At 39.8% G+C, this 17589-nt stretch overlaps 1 protein-coding gene across 1 annotated transcript in view; it reads right to left on the bottom strand.

Moving 5' to 3' along the window:
• LOC134797077 (disheveled-associated activator of morphogenesis 1) overlaps positions 1 to 17589 on the bottom strand; it is a 117889-nt gene that overhangs the window by 31255 nt on the left and 69045 nt on the right. The window contains exons 5-11 of the mRNA XM_063769301.1: positions 7072 to 7239; positions 6530 to 6748; positions 5740 to 5880; positions 5381 to 5609; positions 4786 to 5013; positions 3696 to 3835; positions 2726 to 2875 (exon numbers count right to left, since the gene is read on the bottom strand). Coding sequence (XP_063625371.1) covers positions 2726 to 2875; positions 3696 to 3835; positions 4786 to 5013; positions 5381 to 5609; positions 5740 to 5880; positions 6530 to 6748; positions 7072 to 7239 — 1275 coding nt within the window. The remainder of the gene's footprint in view (positions 1 to 2725; positions 2876 to 3695; positions 3836 to 4785; positions 5014 to 5380; positions 5610 to 5739; positions 5881 to 6529; positions 6749 to 7071; positions 7240 to 17589) is intronic.

Here is a 17589-nt window from a genome sequence, read left to right as displayed (position 1 = left end):
TAATAAAAAATAAATTATATTTCATGACCTTGAAATCGAAAAACTACTAAATAAATTCTACAAAAGTATCTGATGAAGAAGTCGCTTTTTAATCAATGTAGTTCGATAAAGAAGCCTTTGGCGCATATTTTCTGGTTCTTAGTTTTGGAATTTACCCTCTGGTTACCGAGTTATTCATATAAATAGAGATTTTTTATTTCATTTTTTTCTCCTAAATAACTGAAAAGTGCGACTTGTGACTAGCACTGACAGATTGCTCTTAACTAGGTCAACCACTGGTAAAAAAATCACGTTCCACTATCGCGGCGTTTGGGAGTTATCGAATTTAAAAATACAGTGTTAGGGTTGACCCTCAACTTGACCTTTAATTTTTAGTCAGAATTAATTCAAAATTTTCCTCTATTACAAAACTGTATATTGTTTAGACATACTCCAGGTACATAAATAAAAATACAGGAACACTGGATTGACGGGGGCAAAAGTGCACCAGTGCTTGTGATTAATTAAAAATCGACTAATCGTAAAAAACAATTTTATCCATCATTATCAAAATGGCTAAGTTTGAATACATTTAATTGTGTGCAAACCTCTTTCATTTATACTTATCACAAGTATTTTTTTTTTTTTTCCCTAGCCTACTTTGGTGTCCCACTGCTGGGCAAAGGCCTCCCCTCGTTTTTTCCACTCGACCCTGTCATCGGCATAAACAACACAAGTATAAACAACCGATATCTGACATTGACGGTGTCGAGTCACTTGTGATAGGGAACACCATTGCCGGAAAATGAACAGGAGAAAAACTATGATAGATCTCTTTCACCGTGCACTAGAATCATCAGATCCGTTCGTGTCTATGGCACACTACAGACAACGCCAAAAATCGTCCAGTAGGATTAGTCTACCAGAAGCAGTTCGTGAACTTCTGAAGCCGATTCATGAGGAAAACTTACAAGAGGCTGAAGTCGATGATGAAGATCTAGCTAATGATGGATTTTCGTTAATAGACGGTGATGAAAATCCATCCCATGTTGACGACTGCACGCTAGTTCTCGAAAATGAAAATGATTTGTATGAGCCACAAAATACATAAAATCTGAGACCAACTTGCGAAAAGAAACTATAACTTGACTTCTGAATTACTTTCTTTCTTTTCTGAATTTAATGACTTTATTGTTTAACAAAGTGCACTGCACTTAAAAGTTTCTGCGTGGCCCAATGGTTGACTGGTAGAGAATGCCTTTTGGCAAGTCTGCCATTTGTAATTTCTTGTATTGTGCAATAAAGGTTAAATGAATAAATATAAATAAAGTTTCTTATGTTGTTCCTTAATTTAATTTAATCAGATTTTTTAATTACTCCGACCTTTCATATTTGTTTGACCTTTAAGTAACAACCCTAAAAAGTATAATTTGACCTTTATACGTAACTCCCAAACGCCGCGATAGTGGAACGTGATTTTTTTACCAGTGGTAGACCTAGTTAAGAGCCATCTTTCAGTGCTAGTTACAAGTCGCACTTTTGAGTTTTTCAGGAGAAAAAAAATGAAATAAAAAATCTGTATTTATATGAATAACTCGGTAAGCAGAGGGTAAATTCCAAAACTAAGAACTAGAAAATATGCGCCAAAGGCTTCTTTATCAAACTACATTGATTAAAAAGCGACTTCTTCATCAGATACTTTTGTAGAATTTATTTAGTAATTTTTCGATGTCAAGCTCATGAAATATAATTTATTTTTTATAAAAAAAAGTATTTGAAATAAACTTCTGGGTGTTCTAGTCTTGCATTTCAAATGCATTCCTTGATTGATTTATGCAATTAACAGCATAGGGAAATTTTTTGAGGGAAATCGAACACTGTGCAAAGGTGTGCTACGATATATTTCCGCACTTTAGCCGTCACTTATTTGATATTGACTGTTCAATTGTACATCAATAGGTTTCTTACTGTTTTTAGGGTTCCGTACCCAAAGGGTACAACGGGACCCTATTACTCAGACTTCACTGTTCATCTGTCCGTCTGTCTGTCTGTATTAGAGATGCCACGAATATTCGGCAACTATCCGAATAGTAGGCAACATTCGGCCGAATACCAAATATCTGTTGCACCTACCTAAAAAGAAAAATTACACAAAATAAAAATACTAAAAATTTGGTATATTTAATATTTCAAATTTATTCTTGGAAACTAAAATAGCTTAATACGAAGACACGTTTATGAGCATTTGTTGATTACAAAATATTTATTTTTATCACGGGTCTGATTTGATTCACTCTAACTACATTAATTAATTCTGTTCAACATAAAAATAAAAATCTTAGCACACGTTGTGCTTTGTTGGCGAACAGTTTTCATAATAATTGTGACTCTTAATGTTAGCATGTCATGCCGAATATTCGGTATTCGGCCGAGAGAGGGGCCGAATATTCGGTATTCGGCCAAATTCACTATTCGGGGCATCTCTAGTCTGTATCTCATGAAACGTGAATTGAAATTTTCACAGATGATGTATTTCTGTTGCCGCTATAACAACAAACACAGAATAAAACAAATATTTAAGTGGGCCTCCCATACAACAAACATGATTTTTTTGCCGTTTTTTGCGTAATGCCACGGAAGCCTTCATGCGCGAGTCCAACTCGCACTTGTCCGGTTTTTTAACTTTCGGAAACAGGAGAACATTATTTAACCCTGTGCCCGACCCATTTCTAAGTATCCAGCCTACCTTTTTGGCCAACTCCGTAGCCAGATCGACATTTTCCTTCTCCAAGTTTTCTGCTTTGGTTCTGGCTGCGACCAGCTCTTCTTCCTTGGCCAGGAGATGGACGATCTCGGTCACGTTGATCTCGAGAGGCGCTACGTCCGGATCGTACACCTGGGGAAAGAAATGCTGTACAGTATGCTATAGTGTGCTATGGTATAGAGGAAAAGTCAGCCAGGGTGTGTATTGTGTATAATTTTGTGTATAGTTTGTAGATAAAGGATGATTTCAAACATTCTTCAGCTAAATTGTTAAGAGATACAAAATGTTGCAATAAACATGCGATCTTTAGCGGCTTTATATATTGGCACTGTGCCTAGCAGCTTAAAGGTGACAGTCCATTTCCAACGACAGCAGCACTACCATTCATTTTACTATGGAAATTGACAATAACACCGACGCGTTCGTACTAGTAGAGCAGCTGCGGCCAGAAATGGAATGTTACCCTTAGATACATTTAGATAAATTCTACTGTGATAAGGTACGTTTCTATTATACTTAATCATTTGTCTCAGTGCATCTTTCTCCTCATATTCATACACTAAACAAGATAATACCTGTGCATGCATGCGTGGCTAAAATGCTCAAGAGCTGTCCAGATTGGAGTAATATTACACCAAAGATGTATTGGTACCTTGTTGATGTAACTATTGTAACTGCGGTCGTCGCGGTCCATCTCCTGCCGGTGTTGGGTTGTCGTACCATTTGTTACTCCAATTCAATAGTGTTGAGGAGCTAGTGAAACTGTGCTAAGGACTAACCACTTATTCATAAACACGCTACTAACCTCAATTAGCTAATAATCGTTTGGCTTTATCTGTCATTTTGACTTATGTATTTGTAAGAAAGGGATAAAACATTAACTAAATCAGGCCCGGAAAGTTTTATGAATAAGAGGGTAACTGTCCAGGCTGTGATCTCACAGAGACAGTACCTTGTTGATATCACTGCGGTCGTCCTGGTCTGTCTCTTGAGAACTGGTGGAGCGGCTGCCGGCGTTGGGTTGTTGGAGGACGATTTGTTGGACCACTCGGTCGAGGAGGAGCCAATGTTGCGCGTGCGGGTTGTATTCCACTGAAAACAGATAGAGTAACGTTAGAATTACAACATTTTTATACAAAAATAAATACAAGAGGTATCAATGAGCTTCAAAGTCGTACTACGCCTCAGAATAAATGATAACAACAGCTGACGCCAGATTTTCATCAGCTCTTTCGAATAGCAGGGAAAATAGTTGTGTGCCCTAGTTAGGAAGGTAGTCACTGTGGGGTCGTAGCTAACTATGAATCCTAACATTAGGGAGCGTGTGTAACTGTACAGGGCAGCTCTGAAATTAAACATATTACTTATCAAAAAACCTTGTAAGCTCCTTGTCCTTCAACTTCCGTCTAGTTCTTACAATGTTCTCGAAAAAACTGAATATGTATGATCTTGAAGAAATTAATTGTATGTATACTTCATGTAAATATACTCACAGGGTAACAGCAGCATATGCTCCAGCATGGACAGCAGATGAGGATAAGCAGCAGTATGACTCAGTTTCCTTCTCAGCAGCTCGAACATGGTCCCAGCACTCTTGGTATCGACGTGCTGTTTATCGAACTGCCTGGCGAGTTCCTTCTTAGAAGAATGTTCTAGAAGACAGAATGTACACTTACAGGGTAACAGCAGCATATGCTCCAGCATGGACAGCAGATGAGGATAAGCAGCAGTATGACTCAGTTTCCTTCTCAGCAGCTCGAACATGGTCCCAGCGCTCTTGGTATCGACGTGCTGTTTGTCGAACTGCCTGGCGAGTTCCTTCTTAGAAGAATGTTCTAGAAGACAGAATGTACACTTACAGGGTAACAGCAGCATATGCTCCAGCATGGACAGCAGATGAGGATAAGCCGCAGTATGACTCAGTTTCCTTCTCAGCAACTCGAACATTGTCCCAGAACTCTTGGTATCGACGTGCTGTTTGTCGAACTGCCTGGCGAGTTTCTTCTTAGAGGAATGTTCTAGAAGACAGAATGTACACTTACAGGGTAACAGAAGCATATGCTCCAGCATAGACAGCAGATGTGGATAAGCCGCAGTATGACTCAGTTTCCTCCTCAGCAGCTCGAACATGGTCCCAGCGCTCTTCGTATCGACGTGTTGTTTGTCGAACCGCCTGGCGAGTTCCTTCTCGTCCTCATTGCGGATCATTTCGAAGAAGTCGATGTGCCGGTCGAGTGTTTCATTTTCGTATTTGCGGAGTTTCTCGATAACTGTGAAAGATAATTTGTGATTAGAATTCTTGGTATAACAACGACTTTAAATTTTAGTCTAGCTAAGTGTCTAGCTAGGTCTAGTTTCATAGACACACCAATCTATGAAAATACGCATCCCAGGTATAGGTAGAACCATAATATGATTTTGGATTTCCGGGCCTTACAACTTACAAGTACAGTCAGTAAAAGACTAGTGATTTTAGTCACAATACAGATGTTTACATAATTGTGATTAGTCTACCTAGTCGCGCAGATTTGCGTGCACCTTTAATCAGCCAGAGTCATAATACAGCATCAGCACACGCGTTAACCAACACCATGATGATAGTCTTATATCCTAGCTCTTTAAGCTCAGTCAACTTACCAGGCTGTATTCCCAGCATCAAGAACTCATATCTCAAATGCAGTCGGAACTCCAAGCTGTCTTCTCCAGCACCGTAATTAAGAACAGCGTTCACGAAGGACATAATAGCAGTCTTGAGGCCGAGGTCGTCTCGGTAGGCGCCGGTACTTCGGTCCAGTTCGTTGATGATGGACTGGAAACGCGCGCGCTCCGCTGCGTACTTCTGGTAGTGGACCATTGCTTCTAGCACCTGGAAATAGGAAGAAAATAATAATAAGTAGGTATACATACGAATGAGCTGTTATATATTTAAGTATCAAGTTCCGAAGTAGAACAAATGTTCTACTGTGTTGTATGAAATCATCAATAATCGAACGTACCTTTTTATGGCCACCGGGCACGAGGCAGACGGCACCGAGTATCTCCAGAGCGGCAACCTTGGTCTTGACGTTTTCGGTGTCCAGGGACTGCGCGATCAGATCGATGCTAGTTGGGTGTGCGAGTACGTGTGCGCGGCCCGTCTGCAAATATAAATAAAGGAAAGTTATTAAAAAAGCCTTTTATGTTGAGGTAAAATTTGGTAAAAACTGTCTTAAAAGTTTATTTAATTATTTGGTAATTAAAATAATTTTATTAACATCAATAAAATGTATAACTAAAATTACTAAAACTAGACTAATCTAAATTAAAATAAATTTAAAAAAGGCCCCCGCGGCATGTGCTAAAGATGCTGGCAGCATTCCCTCGCTGAATGGCAATACTAATGCGCTGATGCGAGAGAAAGCTGCCAGTTCTCTGGTCACCGGTAGTATCGACCAGCTTTTTTACACAGTTCTTTAAAAAGAACATGTGCGCTTGGATTGGACCCCACGGCCCCAGTGTCTCGACACCGAATGCCACAAAATGGTATTGGGGGCAGGCAGATACCTTGATATTTTGTGACGTTTTTGCTTTCAGCCGCCTCGGCAGCTGCCCCAGCCCTGGTCGAAGTTCGTCGTAGATGTCGACGGTGCCAGTGAATCGACGCATGCGGCGTTCCAGACTAGCACCCGTCCCATCTTCCAAAAGTATATACGTAAGTATTTAGAAGAACTCGACTCAGATTTACGAGGCACAAAGTTCACACGCCTTCTGGTTGAATTGAAGACTAGAACACTGTTAGTTTCTTACCGAGTTGTTCATCAGGGCCTTGATCCCGGCAATGAGGTTATGCCTGTTGATGGCATCGTCCCGGGGCGCCCGCTGCAGGGCATCTAATAGGGCTCCAAGTCCGCCTTGCTTCACGAAGCGCAGTACGAAGCTGTGGGCGCGGGTGCGGAGAGCTGTCTTCAAGCCGTCGAGCAGCGCGCAGGATTCTGGTGCGACTAGGCCTTCTGATGAGGTGAACGCCTGGAAAATAAATGATAACATTTTGATTTGTTTGAATTATGTACTTATTAACCTTCATTTCCACCAGCTTCAATATACGTTTCATTGTTGGACATACGCCTCTAAATATACAGAAGGGTTTAGGAGCGTTTATCCCACTTTGTCCGATGCCAGCACCTAATGCAGATTGGGGATGAAATTACTTCATGTGTATGAAAATTTTAATTTCATTGCGATATAAATGGTTGATCAAGCAATTTTGCACATACACATTTGTACCATAAGTTCTCGTCCATCAACTGAATTAGGTGGTATACCAACAATGGGTGTTCCTCTGTACTCACGTCAGCGATCTCGTTGAGCGCCTTGATGTACTCCTCGACTTGCGGTGCTGTTCCCATTGGCATGACCACGCCCGGCGGCGGCCGTCGGCTGCAGTAGATCTGCCATTTCTTCGCGGCCGGTAGTTCCATCATGGCGGCTTTGTTCACTGCTGTCAGGTCCAGCTCTTCCTGTAAACATATAATAAATGTCGTCAGATTACAGTGTATGTATGTACCTATACGACATAAGTGTAACTCGCTTATAATACTTACACTTACATAGAAGCTGTAGTGAACAAAAGTATTATATTAAAACTCTTTTTGGAGTATGTATGCAAAAAATCCCAAGAACTTGAAAGGGCTGATGATAATGTTGTACATAACAGGTAGTATGTATAATCAGCTTCAAAGTTGGCTGACAAGTTACATAGAAGGAATGTTTGTATCTATGGTAGATCAGAATCTGAAGCTAACTGTACAAACTTAAGGCATGGTTTTTGATCTATCATTTGCTTAAATAGATCGATAATAGCGATACCAATTAATGACGTTATAATCTCCTTTAAATTCGACATTGTCAGGCGTGCGAAACTCCTGACTTCGGCCAAACTCGGCTCCGCTCGGCTCAGCATTGCTCCGAGCAATTATTAGGGTTGACACAACTTGACGTCCCTATGGGTCAAACAGATCACTGTGTTATGTCTTTCCTGTAGACATACACAAGAGTTAAGGGCTATAAAGGTTAATTTTCTTATTTAACCCTTATCCACGTGAAAAGGTCCTCCTTTTATTTAAAGAACTATGATAAAATCATTACTTACATGCCCACAAGCTGTTAACTATTGCCCACAGGAGAGAAAACTAGTGTGTTATCGCGAACAGCACATTTTTCTCTCCTGTGGGCAATAGTTAACAGCTTGTGGGCATATAAGTAATGATTTTATCATAGTTCTTTAAATAAAAGGAGGACCTTTTCACGTGGATAAGGGTTAAATAAGAAAATTAACCTTTATAGCCCTTAACTCTTGTGTATGTCTACAGGAAAGACATAACACAGTGATCTGTTTGACCCCTATGCGTGCTCGACCACAAAGATAATGGCTTGAATTTTGACAACCATAAGTAGTCGAAAGGGATAGTGCCATATATTAGAAAGGGACAGCATGATTCGACCCTGAACCGCTGTCAAACTTCGGTTTTGTAGGAAGTTTCCTTTCTGTACGGTAGTACTATTATTTATTCTGTGACATTGTGTCATTCCGTACACTAATTATTCTCCTGAGCCCATCTTTGGCAGTTAATTTTGTCAGGCGCTTAATACGACAGATTGATAAAAGCATAAAACTCAAAAGCAACAGAAAAGACAGCTGTGTCTATGTCAACAACTTTTAATCCTCAATGGACTCAAACTTAGATGAAGTACTTAAAGTTGATGAGTTTTCTGTTCAGAGTTTTGTAAGACTCTTCAAATAACCCTCGCGAGGATCTGCGATCATTTAAGTTGTTTGAAACATTCTGTGCCTTCGTAATTCCAACATGAAAGAAAATAGGCGGTTGTAGCTCGAAAGAGAGCTTGTAAATCACAAAGTTTAAACAAGCCAGTGACAGGAAAATTAGTAGAGTAGCGGCGAAGACGGGAACTTCGACCAACATTAATTGCGAAGTTCTAACAAAAAATACACGAAACTAGTGAGAAGTGAATGCTAGGTAAGGACAAGGTCTACTTTTGGAAATTGACACTCCGGGGAGGTAGGAGAAATGACAGACGATGCTAAACATCATTGCCATTATTAAGAGCGCTATTACATTTCGGCGTTGAGCGAGTTTAGGTATTTTACGCGCTGCGGCAGGCCGTGCGAGCTCAGTACGCCGATCCCTTCTACCACACTCGCACTACAATGATGGATTAAACATTCTTGATCCTTCGCGAAGCATATTGAAATCAACCATAACAACACTAACTGTACTTAACTTTTAAAGTTCTAAAACTGTTATTTGGTAAGTACGAAAATACTAAATGCAGTGCAAATGTACATAGGGGCTGTTCATAAATTACGTCATCTATTTTTGACGATTTTTGACCCCCCCCCACCCCTCAAATCATCCAAAAATCAAGCTTCGGATGAATCTGTTTCCTCCTACGTCATGTTACCATCATCCGATGTCCAGACCCCCCCCCCACTCCTCCCATTTGAAACGACGTAATTTATGAATAGCCCCATACTCGTACTTATGAAGGTATATTACTCGAAAGAAATTATAGGTACCTACTCGCTTATTTACATGTTTCGTCATTGCATTTGGTACCTATAGGTTGTAAAGTTTGTATCAACGAGGGTTTAAAAACGAACTGGTACTGAGGATCTGATGATGATTAAGGTGGTCACGGATACCAATCAACCATGTAGTAACATGATTAGGCTCGTTTGATTCGTCTCAACAAGATCTTTGACACTGAAGATACACAGGGTCTGATGATGGAGCTGGAAGGTGGCCACGGGTACCAGTCTATCATGTAACTAAACAACTTCGTGTTTGGGCTCGTTTGATTCGTCTCAACAAGATCTTTGAGACAAGACAGTACTCAGGGTCTGATGATGGAGCTGGAAGGTACCATTACCAATCAACCATGCAACTAAACCACATCGTGTTTAGGATCGTTTGATTCGTCTCAACAAGATCTTTGACACTAGGTGATACTCAGAGTCTGATGATGGAGCTGGAAGGTGGTCACCGGTACCAATCAACCATGCAACTAAACCACTTCGTGTTTAGGCTCGTTTTATTCGTTTCAACAAGATCTTTGACACAAGATAGTACTCAGGGTCTGATGTTGGAGCCGGAAGGTGGTCACCGGTACCAATCAACCATGCAACTAAACCATTTCGTGTTTAGGCACGTTTTATTCATCTCAACAAGATCTTTGACACAAGGTAGTACTCAGGGTCTGATGATGGAGCGCGAAGGTGGCGACGGGTACCTGTCAATCATCATCAGCTCCATCATCAGACCCTGAGTAGTATCTTGTCTCAAACATCTTATTGCGAGGAATCAAACGAGCCCAAACACGAAGTGGTTCAGTTACATGGTAGACTGGTACCCGTGGCCACAGTTCAGCTCCATCATCAGACCCTGAGTACTAACTTGTGTCAAAGATCTTGTTGCGACGAATCGAACGAAGCCAAACACGAAGTGGTTTAGTTGCATGGTTGATTGGTACCGGTGACCACCTTCCGGATCCATCATCAGACCCTCAGTACTACCTTGTGTCAAAGATCTTGTTGCGACAAATCAAACGAGCCCAAACACGAAGTGGTTCAGTTACATGGTAGACTGGTACCCGTGGCCACAGTCCAGCTCCATCATCAGACCCTGAGTACTAACTTGTGTCAAAGATTTTGTTGCGACGAATCGAACGAAGCCAAACACGAAGTGGTTTAGTTGCATGGTTGATTGGTACCGGTCACCACCTTCCGGATCCATCATCAGATCCTGAGTACTATCTTGTGTCTAAGGTCTTGTTGAGACGAATCAAACGAGCCTAAACACGAAGTGGTTTAGTTGCATGGTTGATTGGTACCGGTGACCACCTTCCGGCTCCAACATCAGACCCTGAGTATTATCTTGTGCCAAAGATCTTGTTGAGACGAATCAAACGAGCCCAAACACGAAGTGGTTTAGTTGCATGGTTGATTGGTACCGGTGACCACCTTCCGGCTCCATCATCAGACCCTGAGTACTATCTTAAGTCAAAGATCTTGTTGAGCCGAATCAAACGAGCCCAAACACGAAGTGGTTTAGTTGCATGGTTGATTGGTACCGGTGACCACCTTCCGGCTCCATCATCAGACCCTGAGTACTATCTTGTGTCAAAGATCTTGTTGAGATGAATAAAACGAGCCTAAACACGAAGTGGTTTAGTTGCATGGTTGATTGGTACCGGTGACCACCTTCCGGCTCCATCATCAGACCCTGAGTACTATCTTGAGTCAAATAAATACATATAGAATGTCAGGTCGTTTCAAATATTTTTAATCCTGTCCGGTAGTTTATTAAACTGTACCATTATAAATTATAATACTATAAAAACAGTGCTAGGATCAAAGTCTCTCGTTGCGGTTTACACGCACACAGTATAGCGTTTTACACGGCGCCCGCCGCACACAATGATAAAAAACCTTGTCGTCGCCGTTGAAAATGTGCGGAGCCGACCGACACACGTCCTGCCTCTACAAGCTCTGCCGCGGCACTGAGCTGGCGCAGCGCGCGTCATCGGTAATATAGAGTAGTTTTCAAAAAATTGCCAAAAAATTATAGTAGAATTTCATAAACACTAATGTATACCAACAGTATAAGCAAACGTTGCAGATTGCTTGAGTATGAAAATGACTTCGATATTAAGTAGATTTTCGTAGGAATTGACACTTGTTTCGGAGAGAAAATCGAGTTCGTTTTACTTTGATTTTCTCTTTCTCAAAGGTATGTAGGAAAAATATAGTTTGATATGCCTAAAGTACAGGGTATTAGTAATACAAAATAGCCAGGTTTAGCAGAGTAAAATTCTCAACATTTCCAAATAAGAGCTCGCCATTCAGTGCTTCACGGGGTTTTTCGGAAACGACCATCAGAAAAAAAATCATTACTAATTTAATAAGTCCTTTTTCTAATATTTACAACGATATTTATAAAGATAAGAAGACGCTTTTACTGGAACAAGTACTCATTGTTTCTAATAATGAGCGCAAAGTCCTGAATTTCGTCGACTAGTATCATCAATTTTGCATTATTTCGACTTTTCTTGTAAGAGCGCTCTTAAGGCAGCTCAACAATGCAATTTGAACATCACAGTTGAACAGTAATAGCATTTATGACGCACGCGCATATTCACACTCTACCTACCTAATAATTGGGTTTTAGTTTCTAAAGTTTTGTACATACTATTAAATGTATCCTTTCCTTGGTGAAATAAATAATTAAGTGATATTAAAATTAAAATTCATCACCTAATAATATAAGTGCCCGGCTAATGATATTCATACCATTTTGGAAGACGTAAAATAAAACGTAGCTATAGGCATTTGTCGTTTACCACTTATAAAATATAAAACATATTTATTAACAACATTTAATACAGATAAAAATCTAAATTACCCGCTTCGCTAAATTCCTAATCATACCCCAAACATGGCCCCTCAGGTCAGATCTTCTTTGGCTTGTAAATATTCACATCATTAGGAGACATTTCAGATACTTCCAGTTTCCACCTACCAAGCCAAACCATGCCATTCCTTATACAAAACTGGCCATCCAAATAAATTGAGTACATGAAATTCTAATGAATGTTTAAGTTTACAACTAGGCTGGATTTAAAATAGTGAAACGATGTATTAAATATGCGTAATAATCGATCGAGCAAAAAAGCGTTAAGTATACAATTATGTATGTCATGTTGTTTACCACAAATATGGATTTCAGTTGATCCTTGGCTGGCAACATTCACATCATTAGGGGACAATTTAGATGCTTCCACCTACCGGATTGAGCCATACCATACCTTATACATCTAAACTGGCCATCATAAGATTCTAGGCTGGATTTTAAATAGGTATTAAAAGGAAACGATGCGTTTTAAATTATACAAAACAGGCCGTTACATATACATATATACATATATTGATATGTAGCTCAATCACTACCTACCTACAAAAAAAATGACAACCACGGTTTACAAGGCTCGAAGCAACTATCAGTACCTGTGGGAGAAACAAACTCCTACCTAACTGTATTGAGAGCAGCTCAAGCAACTCCATAACCTATTTCCTCCTCAAACCCCACATAATAAAGTCTAAATTCCCTTGAGCATTAAGGTGAAGTTTTCCGTGAACGTCAAATCGGCATGACGAACGCCTTCGCCACAAATATGGACATTACTAACGACCTGAGCCGAATGCCAAAACTAAGGAGCGGATTTCCTTGGTCAGAGAGAGGCTGATCGATGTGATATGAAACATACAGGATGAACCCTCATAACCTGACCAACTTTAGTTTGCCTCGTTATCGTTGTATAAGAGGTTCAAATTGAAGACAAAATCGTGTCCCCGAGTTTGACAGCCGAACTAGATGGCGCTACAAGGCGGCGGCGGCGGTAACTACACAACAGAATAATGTACGGAGCAGTAACAGAGACATCTACTGCACGATATTTTTTTCATAGCCACTTCTTAATAATAACCCTTTGCTATTCGATTTTTTTTTTATTAATAACCATGCTATTTTATTAAACTTATCTTACAAAAAAACCAGTAAGTTTATGTAAACATTTCCTTAAGTCGCGCTACAATACAAATAACAATTGATAACCGACAGCGCTTGAACAAACAGAATGGGGTCCTAAACGAAAACCGAGTAACATCTCGAAAGCTAAGCTCTTTTCATTCGTATGTTTTAATTGTTTTCTGTGATTAATCTAGGTATAGGTAAAGTTGGCCGTCCTATTAGGACCCACCCTGTATAGGAGTCGTGCGTGACAGTTCACTAATGATGTCTGTCTGATATGGGAAATGTCACTGAACGGTTTAGTATTAATCCTAATCACCTATTGGAGATCAGACATCAGTCCATTAAAAATTCGTTCCCAGATAAGAAACACGTTCTATGGCTAGAGTACGGACTCTAGCCATAGAACGTGTTGCTAAAAACTAAGCTAACTCGCCGATTTTGCAGGGACAAATTGTAAAAGTACATTCAGCATCAAAAATAAGGGATCAGATTACGCGTCAAAAGTATCTACTATTCTCTAATAACTAAACAAAAAGAGCTATGCTTCTATGTTCAGAACAAATTAGACTTTGAGTGACAAATACTTTTGAACTCAAACTGTAGAAATATGTCTCTATATGTTCTCTTCTAAAACATATAAAGCATAAAACGCCGGTTGTCAACGATATGCCAGGACCAAATGCTGTCATACTTCGGACACCTCTCACGTCGCTCTTTAGTCGTCTTCATTTATGCCGTAAAGTTGAAAATAAACGAGATGATGAAAATATTTTGAATTTGTCGCTTTTTTTCAAATTTAATTTCCAAAATATCGATCCTAGAAGAAAAATTGTGAGGACCAAACTTGTAGAGAATCAAATTTCCTAAAATTTTTGTCCTCACGGTTTTACTGTAAAATCAAAAATGGCCGAGTTATTCAAGAAAAACCGTTTTTCGAATATACACAGGAGCCTGCTTCAGTCTACTTTTTGAATTTACACTCCCAGTGACCACCCCGAGGGACCTACGAAAAAAAATCCAAGAACTGATTATTCACAGGTCAAAATCTATAATGACTGAACTAAAATTCAAACTTGTCCTATGACTATAACGTTACAACTGTTATGAATGGTATATAGATGACCAACAATAGCGTGAAACAGCCTACTTCAAACAAATGTCAAGGTTCAGTGCGCGGGCATTGGGAGCATCCATCATATTTGACTGATGACCGTGACATAGGGACGACATGTGACAAATCGCCGTTGTCACGATGTTATTTCCTTTGTCGTAAGTAGGCAGCAGTATAACTGTAACTGCTTATAATAAAGACATTCCACAAAAAAAGTACATTGTCGGGGATGTAACGCGTATGGCTGCCTTAATAATCCGCAAAAATCTGTATTGAAATTATAGCTAAGTTATCAAACGTTATCGTGCCAAATATCGGCTTCTTAACTTTAGGTATTAGTATTATTAAAAAAATAGCGTAACGTACCCGACAATTTTTCTGTGGTCCCAATACATTTTACAAGTTTTCCACTGGGGAAGGGCATTGGGCAAATAAAATTGGCATGAACAAAAGAATATAAAAGTAAGTAGTAGGTACAAAATATTCTAGCAGGAAATTAGAATGATTGCGATATCTGGCTCCAATTTCACCACGGTGACAGGTGCGACAATTGTAAAACATCACTGTTGCTGACGTCACAGGCATCCATGGGCTACGGTTACCGCTTACCATCGGGCGGGCCGTATTCCTGTTTGCCACCATTATTGTTTTATTAAAAAAAACTTTATTATATCGGAAAAAAACAGATATTTCTCTTGCTAATTTTATGACAATTGTCACAAGAAACACTACAATTGTCACGAAATTCCGACATATAACTCATTACCTGTCAAGAATTACCTACAATTCTTCTAAATCTTGACAATTGTCAGAAACTTCGCAAAAGAAATATCTGTTTTTTTCCGATATAATAAAGTTTTTTTTAATAAAACAATGATGGTGGCAAACAGGAATACGGCCCGCCCGATGGTAAGTAGTAACCGTAGCCCATGGATGCCTGTGACGTCAGCAACAGTGATTTTACAATTGTCGCACCTGTCACCGTGGTGAAATTGGGGCCTGGTAGTTTATGACAAAAGTCCGAAAGTTGTCATATTCGTTCATTGGAAAAGGAAAAAGGCACGCTTTTAAAATCACCTCATATAGTTACGTATACATAATACCAGCATTTAAAACAATTTATGTCAGCAAAAATACGTAAGATTTTAGGCCAGCAATCATCATAATCGCTCGGAATTCTCGCAGCTCGCTCATTGCCCGTACCATGAGTTGAGAGTGGCCATACTCAATAGCGACGGGGTTCATTTAGAGATGGTGCAAGAACAGGCACACTAGTTTCGTTCCATTGTGGCATTTAGTGTACATTAGTAGTCTGCAATTCATCGAAATGTATCTGATAACACTACTGTGTAATGCCATACGATTAAATACATAAAAGCAGCGAAACTCGCCTGTAAAGGGGCCCACTGATTAACAGTCCGCCGGACGGTATCGGCCTGTCAGTTAGAACAAAATTTTGACAGTTCCTAACAACTGACAGGCCGATACCGTCCGGCGGACTGTTAATCAGTGGGCCCCTTTAGGTCACAAACTGTCTAAACGAATCTTACAAGATGTTCATACAGATTTGTTACAGTGCCTAATACAGTAACTGAAAATCGCGAAAGTATGAATTCAACGTTCACCTATCAACATTAGCGATTATTGATTTTGTAGCTGTTGCAATATATCAGTATAAAATATTTAAAAAAAAAAGTTCGTTAATTCGTTATCGACAGTAAAAACATAACGTGGTAAAGGTACTGTACTGGGTGCCTAGCCAAGATGTCAATCGTTTGCGTCGCATTTCTGTCGCACATATAGATAGAAATAAATCACCGTTTCGTTCGCTACGGCGCAAACAATTGGCATCTTGGCTAGGACCTCTGGTGTACTCCCATCACTTTTTTCTGTTCTGCTCAAGCGTCCCAGAACAGAACCTTCTAATCCCAAAATCGAAATTGGATGCGGATCCGCACAGCGCACCGAATGTGCGAGCAAAACATAACAGAAAGCATGTAATGTGCATACTTGCATAGCGGTATCTCTCTCACACACCGGAGTGTGAAAACCGCGTAAAACACTGGCCGGCGGTAGTTGCGTAACCTAGAATCTTCAGAATCCAGCATATCACCGGCCTATTACGCTATAATGATGATTGGTGCGGTTACCGAGACCATGCAGGCCATCGCCCTTAAGGCTCATTTAAACGCACGGTGCGAGAAGTGAGAATTCGCATGGGGTTCGTTACATTACGGTGCTTGTTCCATCGGTTGAATTCGTTGAACTTTTGTAGTCGGCAATCTAATGAGTTCTCTTACCGTCTACCTGAGCTTTTAAAGTACCGGTTCTTTTTCACCTTATGTCGTTGAGATAAGTAATAGTAATGACCGCAATAAAATGTGGAAAAAACGTGGTCTCACTAAAAAAATAACTGATAAACCGCATAAGTATAAAAGGAATATATTCCCTTCGTAAAAAAAAATTAAACATAGAAACGTGTATTAGGATTTTTAGAAAGCATGTTAAGATTCGGCCGTTTGAAATTTAAAGTCTGTTTTAATAAAATTTTCTATTTTTTTTCTTGTTTGTTTTTTCAGACGTATTAACATATTAAAAAACCGATTTAAATATGTTGATATTCACTCTTAATATAAAACATCAAGAGTTCAAAAATCTATATAAGTATATTTATAGATATATTATCATACTATTTATAAACGAGATAGAGACGTGAAAAATGATCAGTAGACGCGAAATTGGAAAGTTATTAATTTGTTAACATGTTAAGTCGCACGCCGTCCGACGAATGACCTAGGCCAACATTGTAAGCAGTATGCAGTCAAGTCAACAACAAAACTTTGAGGCAGAAATATTACTATACAGGTCATCATTATAAGGGACCTGCGCTCTTGAAGGCGAAGCAATCTCCTTGTATTTTTACACGACCGCCAAAAACTTTTTTTTTTTCTCAAATTAAAAAAATATTCTGCAACTAGGCCTCAAAGGGGCCCAGTGATTAACAGTCCGCCGGACGGAATCGGCCTGTCAATTAGAACAAAATTTTGACAGTTCCGAACAACTGACAGGCCGATACCGTCCGGCGGACTGTTAATCAGTGGGCCCCTTTACACAAGTCAATACTACTTGATACTGTAGGTGACTTATAT

The sequence above is a fragment of the Cydia splendana genome, chromosome 14, assembly GCF_910591565.1.
Source record: "Cydia splendana chromosome 14, ilCydSple1.2, whole genome shotgun sequence".
Taxonomy (NCBI): domain Eukaryota; kingdom Metazoa; phylum Arthropoda; class Insecta; order Lepidoptera; family Tortricidae; genus Cydia; species Cydia splendana.
The sequence above is the reverse complement of the archived record's forward strand: the minus strand, read 5'-3'. Positions and strand labels throughout refer to the sequence as shown.